Source organism: Paroedura picta, chromosome 2 (assembly GCF_049243985.1).
Source record: "Paroedura picta isolate Pp20150507F chromosome 2, Ppicta_v3.0, whole genome shotgun sequence".
Taxonomy (NCBI): Eukaryota; Metazoa; Chordata; class Lepidosauria; order Squamata; family Gekkonidae; genus Paroedura; species Paroedura picta.
The window spans coordinates 28,344,920-28,364,547 of NC_135370.1; the positions used below are offsets into that span (position 1 = coordinate 28,344,920).

Consider the following 19,628-nt stretch of genomic DNA (forward strand, 5'->3'; position numbering starts at 1 on the left):
CCTCAGTAAAAGGCGTTGAGTGGTCCTCGGTGAGTGGTCCCCGGCGTTGAGTGGTCCCCGGTGATAAAAAGGTTGGGGACCACTGATCTAGCGTGTGCAGATGGGGCCCAGGCGGGCTGCCTGAAGTGGGGAACAGCCGGCGGATGGGGAAGAAACTAACGCTGACTTTTCCCTCCCGAAACATTCTGATTAGTTAAGGAGATGGACAAGAGACCCAAGAACAAGAAGGGGAATATCGTGAAATGGGAGCGAGAAGACCTTTTCATTTCCGGCCCTTCCGTCTTTCATAACGACGCCTCTAAAGTGGCCCAGGTACTTCCCGAGACCGCCGAAGGTCAGAGTCCTCTGTCCTCTCGGGCGAACCCTTGGTTTGATGACTGTGGGGTGGTAGGAGGGTCTTTTTAGCCACCTTGGGCTTTAATGGGGCGGGGCTTTTATGGGGTATGATCATGTCATCCGCCTTGAGTCCCAGGAGGAAGGCAGACTATACATTTAATAATACTAACAGAATCATCCTAAAAATAATCTCCCTCCCAGGCCTTTTCTTCTCCCGCCATCTTTCCAGTTGACTCCCATGGGTGTCCCCCTAAAACCACACTCCAGAAGGCCACGTGGCAGATTTCCCTTTGGGTCTGGAAACTTTCTGGGCTGCGTTTTTAGCAGGACACCCATGGGAAGCCATTCACACTGAGCATGTCTGGGAAAAGTCCATCTCTGGAAGAGAGTGCTAGAGGAACTTCCCCCAGACATGCGCAGTTTGAATGTCCAGGTGGATTCTTTGAAGGTGCAGTTTGTGTAGCCAGCTTTTGGCCCCCCACAGGATTTCCAGAGCCCAAAATTCACAGGTAGTTTCCCCGCCTCTGCTTCGCCACCCTGGAATTCTTCTTTGTGGTCTCCCATCCACGTGTTAGCCAAGGCGGACCCTCTGGAGTTTCCGAGGTCTCATGAGACCAGGCTAGCCGCGGCCGGGAATAACAAAAGAGAAGCCCTTGTTGGATCAGGCCAGGGGACGAGTCAGTCCGACACTCGGGGTCTCACAGGGGCCAGAGCCCAGGGGCCTTCGGGAGGTCCACCAGCAGGGCCAGAACTCCTGCCTACTATTACTATAGGAATTTTGGAGGTCATTCATTCCTAGGGACCTCCATGCTACAGCCCTGAAAAACCTTCAGATTTGGCTGTTCCGATCATTCCAGGAGCGTTGCCATGTTGTTCTGCTGTAGAAGAGGTCGATTCAAGTCCAGTAGTACCTTAGGAATGAACCAGATTTTCTGGGTCTATGGCGTGGCCAAACTGTGGCTCTCCAGATGTCCATGGACTGAAATTCCCGCGCAGGGGTTCATGGGAGTTGTAGTCCATGGACATCTGGAGAGCCAGTTTGGCCTTCCCTGGAGACTTCAAGAGTCACAGCTTATTGGATATGTGAGAGAGAGCCAGTTACTGGACCGGAATCTAAGATTCAGATCACATATTGAAGCTGCTATACTGGAGAGGCAACTATGTGAATCTGCCCCCCTTTATCTGTGGGTGGCTCCTGCAAAGGCCAGTGGGCCTCTGGCAAAATCCTCTCTTGTCCAGGACGGCTGGACCAAAGTTAGTTCCCCCTCAGGGGGCTGCAGGGCTCCTGCTTGGTCTCGTTGCTCTTGCAGTTTTCCTTCCCGCTCGGTGTCGCCATGAACAGCCGGGGTGAGCAGCAGGTCCAAGGAAAACCCTCTTTTTGCTTTCTCTCTGTGTCAGGCTTTCGGGGAGCACCTCAGCCCCGGTCAGCTCACAGAACTGGTTCTCAAAACCACCAGCAACCTGGTTCACGGAGACAGACTCATCTCTCAGGCTGCATCAATGCTGCTGAGATCCTTCCTGGAAGAGTGCGGGACGGATGTGGAAGATGTGAGGAACAAGAGGAAATTGGGGGGGGGGGAGCTTGTCTGGTAGTTGTGGACAGGGGGGCAGAAAGGGGGGGTCCTGCCTCCTTCCCATATCAGCCCGGGAAGCTGCCCTGCGCTGAATTTGGAGTCCCTATGAATAAGAAAGGAGAGTTATCGAGGAGGAGGAGGAAGCGTTGGTTCTTATATGCCGCTTTTCTCTACACAAAGGGGTCTCAAAGCGGCTTCCACTCGCCTTCCCTTTCCTCTCCCCACAACAGACTCCCTGTGAGGGAGGCGAGGCTGAGAGAGCCCCGATATTACTGCTCCGTTTGAACTGCTGTATCAGTAAAGAAGAGCTGGATTTCTGAAAGCCGCTTTTCACTACTCAAAGGAGTCCGAAAGTGGCTTACAAATACCTTTTCCTCCCTCTCCCCACCCCAGAGGTAGGTGGGGCTGAGAGAGCTCTAAGGGAAACTGCTGTGCGAGAACAGCCCCAAAAGAACTGGGACTAGCCCAAGGTCCCCCAGATAGCTGCATGTGGAGGCGTGGATTCTAATAGGCTCCTCCAGATTGCAGTCCGCCACTCTCAGCCACGCTGGCTCTCTCAGGGAGCACAGTCCACAAATGCCTACCCATAAATAGGAGAATAGATGTCCTTGAAGGGGCCGCTAGGTTTTTGCAGGTTCCAGACGGTCTCTCTGGCCCCAAGCAATGGATCTTCCGACTCTAACTGAAAACTGGCTGGTGGCAAGGCAGGGGTGAGAGGGCAGGCAGGTTGTTGCCTTCATGGTCCCCTTTCTGTCCTGCAGCTGCCCTTGACTGTCAGGGAGATATACAGCCGCCTCCCCAACATCCGGGATGCCTTCACCAAGCAGGAGGCCAAGAGGGCCATCTGCTCCCTGGCATGCAGGCGTGTCGGCGGAGTGGTGGACTGCCTGCTGGAAGTCTCCGTGGGCTGTGATGGGTAGGTGGGGCAGCTGTTGAGGGTGGGTTGTGGGGAGGTTTGGGTGATGTTTGGGGAGAAACACAGCAGAGCAGGGCTCCCCAATGCGGTGCCCACGCCCTGATCTTTGGCCTGACACCTGCCAAGTGCTTTCGGGAAGCGGGCGGGGCTAGAGGGGGCTTCCCTGAGGGGCCGTGGGAGGTCCAGTCGGCTTGGCAGGGTGGGTGGGGAGATGGGGCTTTGGCGGCAGCTGCCCCCCTGACCCAGAGATCTCACCATGGGACGGAAGGCCTGCAGTTGGGGCCGCCAGTGGGAGTGTGAGCCAAAGCCTGAGTTTCCTTTCTTGCTCTGTTTTTAAAACCGCAGCAATGCCAAGGAGGTGTGGAAAGCCCTGGTTTCCGATCCCTATTCCAACACCAGGCTCCTGAGGCCGCTGCTGAAATGCCTGCAGGGCGAAGACCCCCGCTCGGAAAACTCTGGGAGGCGCAACAGCAAGTCCCTCCTGCCTCTGGCGGTACAAAGCCCCACCAGGACTGCTCTGGGTCCCTTTGGGCCGCCAGCTCCGGGTTGGGAAGAGCCTGGCCATCCAGGGCCGGGGAGGCTGGGCAGGAAATGTTTTGGAGGTGGGAGGAGGGATCTCAGAGGGGGGGACAGAATTCCCACACCACAGGAAAAGCTGTGTCTGAAACAGGACAGTTTGAGAAGCCGTAAGCCCACTTGCTTGCCGTCTTTTTCTTCATTGCCTTTTCCTTGCGGTGACACGCAAAACGGTCGTTTCTGCCCGGCCGCTTCCATCAGTTGAGCAGAAAAGCGCTTTGCAGTATTTTACGAGTAACAGGGGGCTTATAAGTCATGATTCTAGTGTAAAAATGCATTCATCATACCATCTCCCTGGTTGTTATGATTGTTGTTGCTTGTGATTCTTGTTCAGCTAAGTTATCTGTAATCTTTGCTGCCTTTAAAGGTGCTGTTGGACTCAACTTTTGTTGTGCTACTTCAGACTGACACGGCTACGCACTTGAATGAATATGAATCCATAAGTATTAAAGAGTCCATTTCGTTTTGTACAAGACATTTTGACACTTAGGAGCTTTTTGCACGCCTTCAAAATAGCACAATGGTTGCCAATTGAAAACGCTACTGATTTGCTGTTTTGCACAACGTCGTCGACAATCTGCCACACACCTGAAACCAATCTGCAAAAAGCGCTTCCTTGTAACGCTTTCAGGGAAATCCCCAAAAGTGGATTCACCCTCCGGAAAGCGATACACTCCTGCAACCAATCTGCAACACTAGCGAAAAAGACCTGTGCGTTAACATTGTTGCGGTTTCTACAAAGTCCCTCCCCCTGGCTCTCTTCTCTGATCTTCCGGCGAAGCGATCGCCATTTTTTTTTCTCTGAGCGAGCGGGGATAAACGCACCAGCGAGCCTCTTTCTGTTTAGAGGCTTCCCTGGCTTCAGTCCCTCCCCTTTAGTCACTAAGCACAAACCACAGAAAAGCCCGTTTGCTGATGTATTTTCCCTTTATTTTTTACACATTCATTCAGCCGAAAATCGGGCCCGTGAGAGGGGGGGGGATTTTTTTTTCACTCGGAGGGAGCGTGGCAATGATCAAACGATCAAACGACAGCTCAAACACACTAGGCAGCTGGATGGGTCTCTCCGTTGCAACGAATCTACACAGATTCGTTGCAATGGGTCTGTTTTTTTAAAAAAAAACCTTTCTTAAAGGGAAAGGGGCTGTTTGGGAGCATGCTAACGGCTGCCCATTGGCTGCTTGACGGCCAGGGGCGGGACGAACTTGGCAATAGCGCTTCCTTTCTAGCGATTTCTGCCGAGACCGGAAGCCTGTGGGAAACGCTACAAAACGCAACTGGATTCCACTACAAAGGCAGGTATGCATAACGACGAATTCCACTATTTTAAATGGCGATTTTTCATTCAGTGACCAATTTGCTACAAAGATCCCGGTGCGTAAAGCCCCTTACTGTTATCTGTAAGTCAATGAACTCTTAAAGATTCTCAAAATTCTAAGAGGACGTTGTTCTCTTAACTGGAAAAAAGAGGCAAGCATCCATCCAGAAAAATAATTGATGCTGCAAAATCGATAAAGGCTTCCCAAGTGAAGGTGACATCAGCAGCCAAGGAGAATTGTTACCCGTAAGCCTTTGTTCCTGGAAATTGTAAAAAGAAATTTGCTTCGACCATAGCTGCTGAAAGCTTTTTGGCAGAAACCATTGTTTTGGGTGTCGCTACAGCCAAAACCAAATTCAGAAAAAGAGAGCAAGTTTGTTGATTGCATCTAAAATTGTCCTGTTTTAGACGCAGGTTTTCCCCTCCTGAGTCTTCTGCCTTGTAGTTGTGGTGGAGGGATGGTGCCTAATGCCAGACCTGCAGAGTAGCCCTTGTCTCCGGGGGAACTGGTCTCTGTGGTCTGGAACTCAGCCCCTGGTCTCTGCGCAGGGTCCGCAGGAGGGGCTGCCTGGCAGGTTCTCTGGTTCTTGGTGGCCTCTATTGAAGCCATCCCTCCTTCTCCTCCCCCCAGGCCACCAATGCCTTGCGCTGGATCCTGACCCTGCCCAACGCGGCTGAAGTTGTCCGGGAAAAATTCCCACACCTGCTGATAGCGCTGGTGACTCAAATCAGTTACTCCCTGGGATCGAGTAGGAAAGGATCCAGGAGGTCCAATTATTCGGAGGCCTCAGAACCATCCGGAGTAGTGAGGTAAGAAGCCAAGATCGGAGATGGGCCCGGTTCTGCTCTCCCATGAGACAGGGACGGATCTCACCTGTCCTTCAGCTACAAGCTACTCGCTTCCCCCCCCAATGGCAGCTTACGTCTTTTCCCCTCCTCCATTTTATCCTCACAACAACCCTATGAGGTAGGCTAGGTGGAGAGCATGCGATGGGCCCATGGACATCCACTGAGATTTCACAACATGGGATTCAGACTTTGTCCTCCTGGATCCTGTCTGCGCCGGAGGAGTGAAGTAGCACGTGTATTTTAGGAATGTCCTGGTCTTTTCCAAACACTCTGCCCGTGTCCTCATTGGCTCCTGCTCCTTTGAGCACACTTGCTCCCAATTGCTTTGGGAAGAAAACTATTAGTCAGTTAGACTGTTAGGACCATCTCTCTCCTCTCTTCTTCACAAAGCTGCTTCTTTTCTCAATAAGCTATTTATTCTTCCAGCAGCCAGGGCATCTATAAACTCTGCCAACAGAAAGGATGACCACAAAAGGTCTGCAGAGGAAGGCAATGGCCACCCACCTCTGCCTTCCATTGGTCTTGGAAGCCCCTTCCGGGGGTCCCCATCAGTCACTTGCCCTTGGAGGGCTCTGAGGTGTGTCTGTGCCCTCCACAGTGGCCATACCCCTGATTTGGCCAGGCCAGGCAAGGCTAGGCTAGCAGCAAAACCCAAGCAATAGACATGCAAAGTGTGGCTCTCCAGATGGCCATAGACAAAATGGCCAGATGGACTTGGACTACAGTTCCCATGAGCGCCTGCCAGCAGGGGCCACCCCTGTCCTTAGAGGCGGTCCGGCTGGGCAAAACGGCTTCTGGGGACACCTTCTCCTTTGCTCCGTTCAGCTCTGGCGTCCAGGCCCTGAAGAACCTCATCGCATGCATGGGCTTCTGCAGGGTGTACAACATACTGACGATACAAGGCACCTGGGACAAACTGCAGCAGCCGGGTACTTTCTTCGAAGGGGTTTTTGAGCTCGTCAGGTAAGAAGAGGCAGGCCAAGAGGGACGGGCCGGCCGGCCAGAAGGAGCCAGCTGCCTCACTAGAGAGCCTTTGGCGGTGGAGCAGAGAATTGGTGGGATTGGGGGCAGGGGGGACCTGAGTGGAGGAGAGGGCGAGGGAGTCCTCCCTCCCTAGCAGCCTTTTTCTCTAGGGGGACAGATCTCCGTCCCCTGGAGAGGAGCTGTGGAACGGGGGAGCCCCAGCTCCTACCTGGGGTCTGGCATCCCCGTTGTCCATGAGATGCTGCTTCCTAAAAGACAGCACTTTCGGTGGGGCTCCCTCTGCAGCCTCCTGAGACAGATTGGGGGATGCCGCATGCGCTGCAGCCGCCACAGGGGTAGCAGGGCCCAGCCGTTCCTGACTTTGAACCTTTGGAGTCGCTGACCCTTTGGGGATTTCGTGTTTTCCCCACACAGGGAGCTGTTCAAATTCACCAAAGCGCACATGGTGATGACCTTCAAACTGGCCAACGCATATTTGTACCATCACGAGCTGAAGGAGAGGACAGTTGGAATGGCTTTTTTCACCGAGGTGAGCCCTGGATGACCGTGACACATGCAGACACTTGTGCTGGGTCAATCCGTGGATCGTGGCCTACTGGACTCTTGACCTCCTTGAACCCGTTCCCAGCCAGGCAGGACCACAAGGAGCTCTCCCTGGGGGCACCAAGACTCTGTCCCATTCCCGGCTCTCTTGCTGTTTCTCATCCGGGGTGTGTGGCGTAGCCAGCAGACCTGGGGGCTGTCTGGCAGCCAGGCCAGGGGTGTGGGCAGGTGGTTGGCCCTTTCCTGGCTCTGCATCCTGACCCCTCGTGTTCCTGGGAGGAACTGCCCCCCAACCCCTTGGAGGCCTCCCCTCCAGAGACTGGCCAGGGCATTGGCTTGTCTCCGGAGATCGGATGGGATCGGGCTTGCTGGAGCTCCCTTCCCGGCGGTGGGGAGGGTGAGGGTTGTCGGGAGGATTGCCCAGAGATCCCTGGAGACCGGGGGGCAGAGGCTGGGGGGTGCTGCTGGGGGGAGAGTGTCCTGCCACCCCGCCGACCTTCCAGAGCTGCCCATTTCACCAGGGGAATGGGTCTCTGTGGCCTGGAGGGAAAGCAGGAGATCTCCCGCCCCCCCCCCAGGAGGTGGAGGACTTCGGGGGTCGCTGAGGTCATTCCAAGGTCTGGGGCAAGGACCACGACGGTTTCCACGTGAGGAGGCCGACCTTGTCTGAGCCTCCCCTTGGATTTCCTTGGGAGGCTGAGAGTCGACTCTCGCCTCTCCGCATCTGGGCTGTTATTCCCTCGTTTCCCAGGCTGGAATTCAAGAGACGCTTTCCGCACCGAGTCCCACGGAGGCAGCCTCCCATCATGCTTTGCTCCCTTCCCCTTTCCCCCAAAATGTGTTTTCTCCAACATGGAACAAAAACCAAAGGGGAGGGGGACCCGGAAGTGGAACCTTAAAAACCCAACGGGTGACAGTTAGGACCTTCAAGGGTTGAAGGACTGTATAGATGTCAAAATGATATTACTTTCATATTACTTTTATTGTGCACAATTTTTTTACAAAGCCAAGGAACTAAAAACATCGATGCAGTGCAAAGGCTCTTGCAAAACAGTGTGCTGTGCATTCTATGAACCCCTGGAACGACCAAGACGCTCTAGGGGCCGATGTGCTCGAAGGGCTGGAGTGCCTCGGACGGGGGGGGGGCCTGGAAAGACCCCTCCTCTCCAGGCAGCAGAGTTCTGTCCCCCCAGCTTTGATGGGCAGACTCCATGGCCTTGTCCCCCAAACCACCCCCCATCCCCAGCCGTTTCCTCCCCCGTGGCAGGCAGCTGGAAGCCCTGGGGGCTGTTTCCTGGGCCTTCTCTCCCCTCGCCATTGTCGTCCCCCAAGCACTGCAGACACCCAGTGCAACATCTGTCGTGAGCTTTCTAAGTGACCTCGCAATCCCGTGCATTTGACCATTGGGAGGATTGTCTTAATGAGTCGTGCTTTCCTGTTGTGACCTGTGGTCAAGTGCCCCGAGCCAGTATCGTGGAGGGGCCGTGATCTCAGTCCAAGGAGCCCACGTAATCCATAGAGAGTCCACCTCCTAGAGGGGAACGGATCTTCCTCTGTGGCCTGGGGGGTGGTCCTGTTTGCCCTTGCTCACGACGGGGGTTTTGTGCCTCAGCTCCTGTTCCACAGAGACATCGGGCTGAAGTTTGTGAAGCAGGACATCCTGGACGTCCTCAGAGGGTGGATGGAACAACCGTGTCCACAAATGCAGCTGTTCGGTATCCGAGGCCTGGCACACCTGCTGCAACACAACCTGGAAGTAAGAGGATGCCCGCGGGCAGCGATTCCATAGGATGGCCAGCTCTGGATCGAGAAGAGCCTGGAGCTCTGAGGGGTGGAGCCTGGGGAGGAACAGATTTGGGAAAGGACTTCCTTGGGAAAGACTCCTTTGCGCAGAGAGAGAGAGAGAGAGAGATGAAAAGGTGGGATTTGCTGCCAGAGGACGTTGGGATGGCCAAGGAACAGACAGCTTGAAAAGGGGATTAGACCGATGAACGGAGGACAAGTCTCTCACTGGCTACGAGCCATGGGGACTGAGGGGAACCTCCACATCCAGAGACAGTCCACCTCTGAATCCCAGAGCCAGGAGGCAACCTTAGAGGAAGGCCTCAGGCTCTACTCCCTGTTGCTGGTCATCCTGAAGAACTGGTTGGCCCCTGTGTGAGACCAGATGGTGTGATAGAAGATAGAGACAGAGTTCAACGAGATCTGAACACAAAGGGGAAATGGGCAAATGAGAATAAGATGCAATTTAATAAAGATAAGTGTAAAGTTCTGCATCTGGGTCAAAAAAATGCAAAGCATGCCTGCTGGATGGGGGATACGCTTCTAAGTAACACTGTGTGTGAACGAGACCTTGGAGTACTTGTGGATTGTAAACTAAACATGAGCAGGCAGTGTGATGCAGCGGTAAAAAAGGCAAATGCCATTTTGGGCTGTATCAACAGGGGCATCACATCAAAATCACTAGATGTCATAGTCCCATTGTATACGGCACTGGTCAGACCACACCTGGAGTACTGTGTGCAGTTCTGGAGGCCTCACTTCAAGAAGGACGTAGATAAAATTGAAAGGGTACAGAGGAGAGCGACGAGGATGATCTGGGGCCAAGGGACCAAGCCCTATGAAGATAGGTTGAGGGACTTGGGAATGTTCAGCCTGGAGAAAAGGAGGATGAGAGGGGACATGATAGCCCTCTTTAAGTATTTGAAAGGTTGTCACTTGGAGGAGGGCAGGATGCTGTTCCCGTTGGCTGCAGAGGAGAGGACACGCAGTAATGGGTTTAAACTTCAAGTACAACGATATAGGCTAGGTATCAGGAAAAAAGTTTTAACAGTCAGAGTAGTTCAGCAGTGGAATAGGCTGCCTAAGGAGGTGGTGAGCTCCCCCTCACTGGCAGTCTTCAAGCAAAGGCTGGATACACACTTTTCTTGGATGCTTTAGGATGCTTAGGACTGATCCTGCGTTGAGCAGGGGGTTGGACTAGATGGCCTGTATGGCCCCCTCCAACTCTTCTATGATTCTATGATTCTATGATAGACGATCCAGCAGGGCTCTTCCGATGCTCTCAGGAAGGCCTCGCCCTCTCTGCCCTGTTCTTGGCCCTCCAGGGGGACTGTGTGAGGCAGGATGCTGGGCTAGATGGGCCACTGGACTCACCCAGCAGCGCCCTTCTTAGGTTTTTAGGAAGGCCTCGGGCCCTATGCCTTGTGGTTGGCTGTCCAAGCTCTTCCCTAACAAAGTGCCCTCCCCAAAGCTCCGGGAATTTCCCAGCCTGGGACTGGACAACCTTGCCTGGGAGGAAGGAAGAATTCCCGCCAGCTGATTGAAAGGAGGTCTCTCTGAGCTCACCATCAGCTGCATCCCTCCCTTGGTCACGCGCGCTCTCTTTGGACCGCGAGGGGGAACATTCTGTCAGGAGAGAAAAGTCAGAGGCAGAATGAGTCCTGCTCTCGGTTGGCGGCACAGGCCATGTGCCTGCGCTGGGAGCCCGGAAGAAAGGTCTGAGCGTGTCTCACCCTCGGTGTGGCCACCTGGTCTCATCCCTCATTTCCTCCCTTCAGGACGAGTCTCTGGAGGCCCTCCTGACTCCTCTCACAACTTGCGCTGTCAGCATGGACAAGAACATCGTAAAGGAGACCATCAAGATCCTGCAGTCTGTGTTCGACCGAATCGACATGAAAAAATACACCTCCCTTTGCGTCCAACTTATCCAAACACTGCTCCAGTACTTCCATGATGTAAGGCAGCAAGGAGGCAAGACCGTACCGTTGCCACCTCCGTACCGTTGTCCTATTGTCTAAAAACCAACTCTTCTTGTTCTTCGCTCTTTCCTTCGGCCCCAAATTCATCCCCAGAGATTGTCAGCAGCCTGATGCACTGAATTGAGGGGTCCCAAGAAGGAAGGGTGCATTTGCTCCAAAGCATTAGATGGCCACTTGATTGATTTAGCCACCACCTCCCCCCCCCCACCTCCCAACAAGGCCCCCGGAACTTGGGATTGACTGACTGGGTTCCCATTCGTTTTAGGAGGATGAAGACTTGAGAAGAAACTCCATGGAGCTCGTTGGGACGTTAATGAAAGGGGTGGCCGTGTCCGATGAGAACTGACAGTCTGTCAAGGAGGTAATCTTCCGTAGCCAGGTGCCCCTGCTGATCCAGCTAGCAGGTCCTGTCACCAGAGACGTGAGCAGGGGGACAGAAAGCCATTTTGGGACGGTCTGTGTGCTTGGTCTGTTTAGCCTGGAGAGAAGACGATTACCACCTTCAAGTACCAGAATCAATGGGATGAAATGAATTCAAAAGCCTGTTCCACTGAGGAACCGCTCTCACTGTCAGGAACTTCTTCCGGATGTTTGGACGGAATTTCTTTTGAATTTATTTCATCCCATTGGTTCTGGTCTGCAACCCTGGATTTCCTCAGAGGTCTCCCATCCATGAACTAACCGGGGTTGACCCTCTTTAGCTTCCGGTGCTGGACAGATCTTGACTGGTTCCCCCTCCCCCGGTGAGCTCGGAGACCAGTGAGCCATTCTTCCATAGCAGGGCTGTAAAAGTATGTTTGCATGCTCCCACCACCACGCCTTGTAGTCGGGGACCGCCTCCGAGGGTGGGAGAGAGCCGGCGGCCCGGCCACAGCAGCTGCATGTAAACGCACATGCGCAGTTGCCGCGCATGAGCGTTTTCACCACTAGGTGGCGCTAACGCGCATGCGCAGAACAGCCGCACGTGCGCGTTTTCAGCAGCAGGGGCGCAAATACGCATGCGCGGCGGCTCCGCGCGTGCGCGTTTGCGTCGCTGCCGTGCCAGCAGCCGCGCCTGCCTCTTCCCCCCCCTCTCGCTGCGGGGGGAGGGGAAGGCAGGCACGGCCGCTGGCGGCCCGATACCATGGCCTTAACGGCCCGGTACCGGGCCACGGACCGGGGGTTGGAGACCTCTGCCGTAAATATCATGAGTTCCTCTGAGACAGTTGTGGCTTCCCAAAAGAAGCAGCTTAGGTGGGAGGAACAACCCAAAGGAGACTAAGGAAAGGATGTAGTTTGAGGGCAGAAGAGCTTCAGGTAGGGTCCCCAGGTGCCCACTTCAAGGCAGACACTTCCTGTGATGGCAGCCCTTGTCCACCCAAGTGAGAAGTATCAGGTGCCCTCCGAGGCTGGCGGGCAGAAGCAAGACCCAAACCATGACCATTTCTGCATAGAGGGGGACAATTCATGCCACCTCTTGCTTGTAAAAGTGCGATTGTAAACTGCACACTTGACCGCTTGCTGATGGGAGACCCCTCCCGCATTATTCTGCCATCTCATCATGGCTTTTCCCTTCCCAACAAGGTGGCGGAGAAGTCGGAAGTGTGTACAACCTGCAGGTTTCTTCCTGCTCCTCAGGTTGTCAATCATTGTAAGCCACCAATCCCCTCTCAGTGGTGGTTTTGGGGATTCAAACATTCCCTTCTTCTTCTTCTTCTTCTTCTTCTTCTTCTTCTTCTTCTTCTTCTTCTTCTTCTTCTTCTTCTTCTTCTTCTTCTTCTTCTTCTTCTTAAGAGTAGTTGCAAACAGTAGTTGCCTCTATGGCTGCCTCACATCAGCAGATCCTTCATGGATGCTCCTTGCTTGCTTCTGCAAAGCACGCTGACCTTCTCTTCCTCAAAAAGGAGGAAGTGGGTGGGGTAGCTCAGATTAAACAGAGCACATGGCTCAGAATTCCCTGCAACCTCACAGTGTTCATTAGGTGTCACTAGTGAGCTGCTTACACTGCTGAACAACAGCCCCACAGGGCTGACTTCCCCAAATTACTTGCTGATTGCCATTCCAACACAGTTCTTTTAGGGCTGTTTCCGCAGAGCAGTCCTGTCAGAGGTGTCTGTTGTGGGAGAGGAAGGGAACGGTCCCACTTCGGGACTCCTTGGGGTCGTGGATATTTAAAATATATATATAAATTAAAAGATCTCCTTTTCCCAATTCCTCAGGGCAGCTAAGGAATTGTAATTGTAAAATCATTGCAGCGTAGTATCATAGAGTTGGATCCAAGCATCTGGGATAAGGATCTGTCCAGTCACTGCTTGAAGACAACCAGGGAGGGGGAGCTCCCCCCCTCCTTAGGCAGCCCCTTCCACTACTGAACTAGACTCCTAGAATCCTAAAGTGGGAAGGGGCCATGCAGGCCATCTAGTCCCACCCCCCACTCAATGCAAGGCTGCCAGTGAGGGGAGCTCCCCACCTCCTTAGGCAGCCCATCCCACTGCTGAACTAGACTCCTAGAATCCTAGAGTGGGGAGGGCCATGCAGGCCACCTAATCCCACCCCCTGCTCAGTGCAGGATCAGCCTTAAGCATCCAGGAGAAGGATCTGTCCAGCCGCTGCTTGAAGACGGCCAATGAGGGGGAGCTCCCACCTCCTCAGGCAGCCCATCCCACTGCTGAAGTACTCAGACTGTACAGAAAGATTCCCTGATCTGTAGCCTGTACCTTTCTACCCATAGTTTAAATCCATGACTGTGGGTCCTCTCCTCTGCCCTCACCAGGAACTGTTCCCTGCCCTCCTCCAAATGACAACCTTTGAGATACTTTAAGCGAGCCGTCCTGTCCCCTCTCCACCTCCTCTTCCCCAGACCTTTCCTCACTTGGCTTGGCCATCTCCTCTTCACCGTCTCCATTTTGTCCACGTCCTTTCTGGAGTGGGGCCTCCAGAACTGGACATGGGATTCCAGGAGCAGTCTAAGCAATGTGGGATGTACGGTGGGACTCGGACATCCTGCGATTTTGATGGGATGCCTCTTTTCATACAGCCCAAGGCTGCCTTTGCCTCCTTTACCGCCGCATCACCCTGTCTGCTCGCCTTTAGCTTCCCGTCCCCAAGTGCCCCAAGATCTCATCCACACACCCTGCTTCCCTGAAGTGTCTCTCCCACCCAGAGTGCTTGGCTCCCTTTTTGGGACCCAAAGGGAGAACTCTGCACTTCTCCGTTCTCACTGGCTCCCTTTCCAGCGTGTTCCGATCCCACTGAATTCCATCTCTGCCTTCGGGGGTGTTCTTCACAACTGAAACCCAACCAAGTAAAGTCCCAAATCCCTAAATACCTGCTATTTATATCCCATTAGCCCCCTCCCTGAGGAAAAAATTGGCCTTTCAGGGCTTCCTAAACTTTTCTAAGGAAGGGTCCCCCCCCCCTCCTCAGGGCACCCATAGTGTGGAAACGGCAAGATATAATGCAAAAGCAGCAGTAGGGACCAGTGGCCCATTCTGCACACACCGGATAATGCACTTTCAGTGCGCTTTTGCAGCTGGATTCTTCGAAAGGGCATTGAAAGCGCATCATCTAGCATAGTGATTCCCAACCCGTGGGCTGCGGACCACATGTGGTCCTCCGACTAATTGGAGGTGGGCCCTGAAGTATACCTTCTCCCCCCCCCCCCGGCCCTTTACTTCATCCCCCCCCCGGCCCTTTACATTACAACACACTTCGGGTGTCATTGTCTCCCATCACTCCCAGATGGGACTATCTTGTTGCAGAGAAACAAGCTCAGGGTAACTATTGATTTGACATTGTCATGAGTTAAAATTTCCATGAAAAGAAAATGTTCCTTATGTTCATTGTTGTGGCATGTCTGTATCTTATTTTGAAGGGATGTTTAAACAGTACCAGGGCAGGGCATCCCTAGCCTAGCCACGACGGAGCCACGCTATAGCCCGCCCGCAGGCGAAGACAGCCGTCCACCAGAAGGAGCCGCCTAGGAGACACCGCCGCCACCGCACACACCACCAAGCCGCCTGGGAGACGCCGCCTGACCCGCCGAGGAGCCGCCGCCGCCGCACACACCACCAAGCCGCCTGGGAGCTGCCGCCTGACCCGCCGAGGAGCCGCCGCTGCCGCCACCGCACACAACACCGAGCCGCCTGGGAGCCGCCGCCCGACCCGCCGAGGAGCCGCCGCCGCCGCACACAACCCCAAGCCGCCTGGGAGCCGCCGCCTGACCCGCCCAGGAGCCGCCGCCGCTGCACACAAGACCAAGCCGCCTAGGAGCCGCCGCCCGACCCGCCGAGGAGCTGCCGCCGCCGCCACACACAACCTCAAGCCGCCTGGGAGCCGCCGCCCGACCCGCCGAGGAGCCGCCGCCGCCGCACACAACCCCAAGCCGCCTGGGAGCCGCCGCCGCCACCGCCGCACACAACACCAAGCCGCCTGGGAGCCGCCGCCCGACCCGCCGAGGAGCCTCCGCCGCCGCAAACAACCCCAAGCCGCCTGGGAGCCGCCGCCTGACCCGCCGAGGAGCCTCCGCCGCCGCACACAACCCCAAGCCGCCTGGGAGCCGCCGCCCGACCCGCTGAGGTGTCACCGCCGCCGCCACACACACCACCAAGCCGCCTGGGAGCCGCCGCCCGACCCACCGAGGAGTTGCCGCCACCGCACACACCACCAAGCCGCCTGGTAGCCGCCGCCCGACCCACCGAGAAGCCGCCGCCGCACACACCCCCAAGCCGCCTGGGAGCCGCCGCCCGACCCACCGAGGAGCCGCCGCTGCCGCACACACTACCAAGCCGCCTGGGAGCCACCGCCCAACTCGTCGAGGAGCCGCCGCCGCTGCACACACCACCAAGCCGCCTGGGAACCGCCGCCCCAAGCCGCAGCCTCCCTTCTCCATTCCTTTCTTTGCCCGCCGCGAAAACAAGCACGCCCCGCCGCCACAGTTCGCCACTCTCAACTACGCTGGCTCTCTCAGTGAGCAAAGTCAACAAATGCATACCAATAAATAGGAAGATAAATGTCCTTGAAGGTGCCTCTAGGTTTTTGCGGGTTCCAGACGGTCTCTCTGACCCCAAGCAATGGATCGTCCGACTATAACTAAAACCTAGCTGGTGGGAATGCAGGGATGAGAGGGCAGGCAGGTTGCCTTCATGCTCCCCTTTCCATCCTGCAGCTGCCCTTGACTGTCCAGGAGATTTACAGCCGCCTCCCCATCATCCGGGATGCCTTCGCCAAGCAGGAGGCCAAGAGGGCCATCTGCTCCCTGGCGTGCAGGCGTGTCGGCGGAGTGGTGGACTGCCTTCTGGAAGTCCCCGTGGGCTGTGACGGGTAGACGGGGCAGCTGTTTACTGTGGGTTGTGGGGTCGGGAGATTCCAGGAGGTTTGGGTGATGTTTGGGGAGAAACACAGGCAGGACACTCTCCCCCCAGCAGCACCCCCCAGCCTCTGCCCCCCCCCTGGTCTCCAGGGATCTCTGGGGAATCCTCCCGACAACCCTCACCCTCCCCACCGCCGGGAAGGGAGCTCCAGCAAGCCCGATCCCATCCGATCTCCGGAGACAAGCCAATGCCCTGGCCAGTCTCTGGAGGGGAGGCCTCCAAGGGGTTGGGGGACAGTTCCTCCAAGGAACACGAGGGGTCAGGATGCAGAGCCAGGAAAGGGCCAACCACCTGCCAACACCCCTGGCCTGGCTGCCAGACAGCCCCCAGGTCTGCTGGCTACGCTACACACCCCGGATGAGAAACAGCAAGAGAGCCGGGAATGGGACAGAGTCTTGGTGCCCCCAGGGAGAGCTCCTTGTGGTCCTGCCTGGCTGGGAACGGGTTCAAGGAGGTCAAGAGTCCAGTAGGCCACGATCCACGGATTGACCCAGCACAAGTGTCTGCATGTGTCCCGGTCATCCAGGGCTCACCTCGGTGAAAAAAGCCATTCCAACTGTCCTCTCCTTCAGTTCGTGATGGTGCAAATACGCGTTGGCCAGTTTGAATGTCATCACCATGTGCACTTCATTGAATTTAAACAGCTCCCTGTGTGGGGAAAACACGAAATCCTCAAAGGGTCAGCGACTCCGAAGGTTCAAAGTCAGGAACGACTGGGCCCTGCTACCCCTGTGGCGGCTGCAGCGCATGCGGCCCGGTCATTCTGGCCACAGCAGCTGCATGTAAACGCACACGCGCAGTTGCCGTGCATGTGCGTTTTCGCCACTAGGTGGCGCTAACGCGCATGTGCAGAACAGCTGCACGTGTGCGTTTTCGCCAGCAGGTGGCGCAAACACGCACATGCGGCGCAAACATGGCCGCGCCTGCCTCTTCCCCCCCTCTCGCTGCGGGGGGAGGGGAAGGCAGGTGCGGCCGCTCGCGGCCCGTTACCATGGCCTTAACGGCCCAGTACCGGACCGCAGACCGGGGGTTGGTGACCTCTGCCGTAAATATCATGAGTTCCTGTGACACAGTTGTGGCTTCCCAAAAGAAGCAGCTTAGGGTTTTTTTTACCCCAATTTCTCTACTCTAAGTAGTCTGAAAGTCGCTGACAACTGCTTTCCCTTCCTCTCCCGACAACCAGCAACTCAGGAAGCAGGTGGGGCTGGGAGAGCTCTGGCAGAACTGTACCTGGCCCAAGGTCACCCAGCTGGCTGTATGTGGAGAAGGAGTGGGGAATCAAAGTGGGAGAATTCACCATTCTCAACCACCCCACCACACTAGCTCTCCTTGTGAGGTCAGTGGGGCTGGGAGAGTTCCAGGAGTCACCCAACAGGCTGCATCTGGAGGAGCGGGGAATCAAACTCAGCTCTCCAAATCAGAGGCCTCCATACGTAACCACTACAAACACCCTGGCTCTCCAAGGTTTGGCCCCTGTTTCTTTTGGGTTTCACTTGGGCCCATTATGCACGGCCACCGAAACGGCGAGTTCGGGTCACATGGTAAACGCGGAGGGGGAAGACAGGAAGCAAACCGGTTATGCACGGGACGGGGCGCGGCGGCGGCAAAACCCGGAGCGGTGGGTGTCAAGGCGTCGATGCGGAGCCAAGGGGAAGCGAGGAATCCGGGGGCTGCTGGCTTCTCTGGGGACGTGCGGGGCGGTCCTGGTGCCTCTCGCGAGAGTCTGGCCCGGACGCCACGGGGCGTGGTAGGAAGGGGCGGTAACAGGGCTGGTCACTTGTGACCATGCTGCGCACCTGGCGAGAGCTGCGTGACGGGGCTCGCTGGCGGTGTCGGGCAGGGGAGCTATTTCTGCTCCACTGCCTCTCCATGGGCCACGCACGCCGCTTGATGACCAGCCAGCTGGTCAATCGCTTTGACGTCTTCCGGGGGGCGTCAGAGTCTCTCGAAGTGGCCGGGTACTCCCGGACGCCCCGGCAATGCCGGGAAAAGTTTGCCCGGCTCCGGGAGACTTTTTTCGCTGCCCTCCGTGCCATCCAGGCGGACACCCCGGGGCCGCCTCCACCGCACGGGGATCTCCTGGATCTAATGTGGGCGGAGGCAGGCGCGCCCACAGGGATGCTGCATCGGCAGGAGGGTGTGTGTGGCGGCATACAGCAGCTGCGCGATCCCGAGCCACTGGCCTGGGCGTGCCCTCGAGGGAACCCAGCTCCAGCCATCGCTCTCACAGACATCCTGTCTTCCCCCCTTGCAGGGGATGCCTCGACGGACAGCGCGGATGCCGGGCCGTGGTCTTCAGCACCCACGTGAGCTGCCGCCGCAGATGCTGCCTCCGCCAGGCTGGACTCTGGGGGGGGTTTGTTTGGCCCATGTTTCCCCTTCCCCTTCGTTTACTCCCCGTTCGCCTCTCCCCTTCTTTCCTGGCCCGGTTCCTCTGCCCCATAGGTTTCCCCTTTCTATTGACTTTGTTATAAAGTTTTTGCATTTCCTTAGAGACCTCGCCTCCGTTCTCGTTTGTGGTTGGGGGGGTGTTTGGGAATGGGTGGGAGGTGGTTGGCCGGCCTCTCTGCCATCCTTAGCCGTGGCGATCCCCTCGCCCCCCTCCACTGTGAGCTCTCCGGCCGCCTTTCCATCCGTGTTCCCTTGGGTCCCCCCCAGCCTGCGCCGCTGTTGGTTCCAGCGGCCGCTTGAGCGATCGCTCCGCCTCCGACCCACCGGCCTCCCCGAATATGCACGCGGTCCACTCGGCGCCGCCTCTGGTTGCGCCCTGGTCGCCCGGGAAGCTGTGCTTTCTTCCGCGTTCTGCTAACGCGGCTTTTTCAGCGGCGTGCACCGAATCTGCGGCTGGTTGCAGCTGACTCTGTGCGTTATCGGTGATTTTAGTCGCCGCAATTCCACCCCGAATGTGCACTAAAACCCCCGTGCATAATGGGACATACAGAGCCCCCACCATAGGCTGGTCTAGGGCTGCAAATGCCAGACTCTCACGTACACACAGGTGGAAGGTCTGTGGTCCTTCCGTAGCGCCTCTTCCGTCTCCCAGGTTGAAACACGCCTGAAAGAAAGAGGCATCCACAGATACGGGGTGAGGGTGGCTTCTGCCCAAGGAAACAAGGGAGCTCCTTCACCTTCCTGTCGTCCTGTTTGCTCTTTCAGCTATGGAAAAACAAGAACAAGATACCGGAAATCCTTGCACAGACTGTCCAGTGTTTAAGGAGCAAACTCGCTCTGCAGCGAGAGGCGGCTGCAAAATTCATAGGTCATCAGGGGCCAGAACCTGGGCTCTGGGTTGTGCGCTTGTCCTGGGTCCCGAAGTGAAAAGCCAGAGAAAATGAGATGAGGATTTGAACCTGGGTCACGCTGGAGTCAGGCTCAAGAAGAAAAAGCAACTGCACTGGGAAGCGGGTGGGGAGACTGAAG

At 56.2% G+C, this 19,628-nt stretch overlaps 1 protein-coding gene across 1 annotated transcript in view; it reads left to right on the forward strand.

The window, feature by feature from the left end:
• LOC143829131 (maestro heat-like repeat family member 5) overlaps positions 1–14,939 on the forward strand; it is a 29,357-nt gene extending 14,418 nt beyond the window's left edge. The window contains exons 11-21 of the mRNA XM_077319521.1: positions 194–312; positions 1,735–1,884; positions 2,672–2,826; positions 3,172–3,319; positions 5,352–5,530; positions 6,395–6,532; positions 6,968–7,082; positions 8,709–8,852; positions 10,657–10,833; positions 11,123–11,218; positions 14,711–14,939. Of these exons, the coding sequence (XP_077175636.1) occupies positions 194–312; positions 1,735–1,884; positions 2,672–2,826; positions 3,172–3,319; positions 5,352–5,530; positions 6,395–6,532; positions 6,968–7,082; positions 8,709–8,852; positions 10,657–10,833; positions 11,123–11,203 (1,406 nt within the window). The 3' untranslated portion in view covers positions 11,204–11,218; positions 14,711–14,939. The remainder of the gene's footprint in view (positions 1–193; positions 313–1,734; positions 1,885–2,671; positions 2,827–3,171; positions 3,320–5,351; positions 5,531–6,394; positions 6,533–6,967; positions 7,083–8,708; positions 8,853–10,656; positions 10,834–11,122; positions 11,219–14,710) is intronic.
• Positions 14,940–19,628: the final 4,689 nt, after the last annotated feature.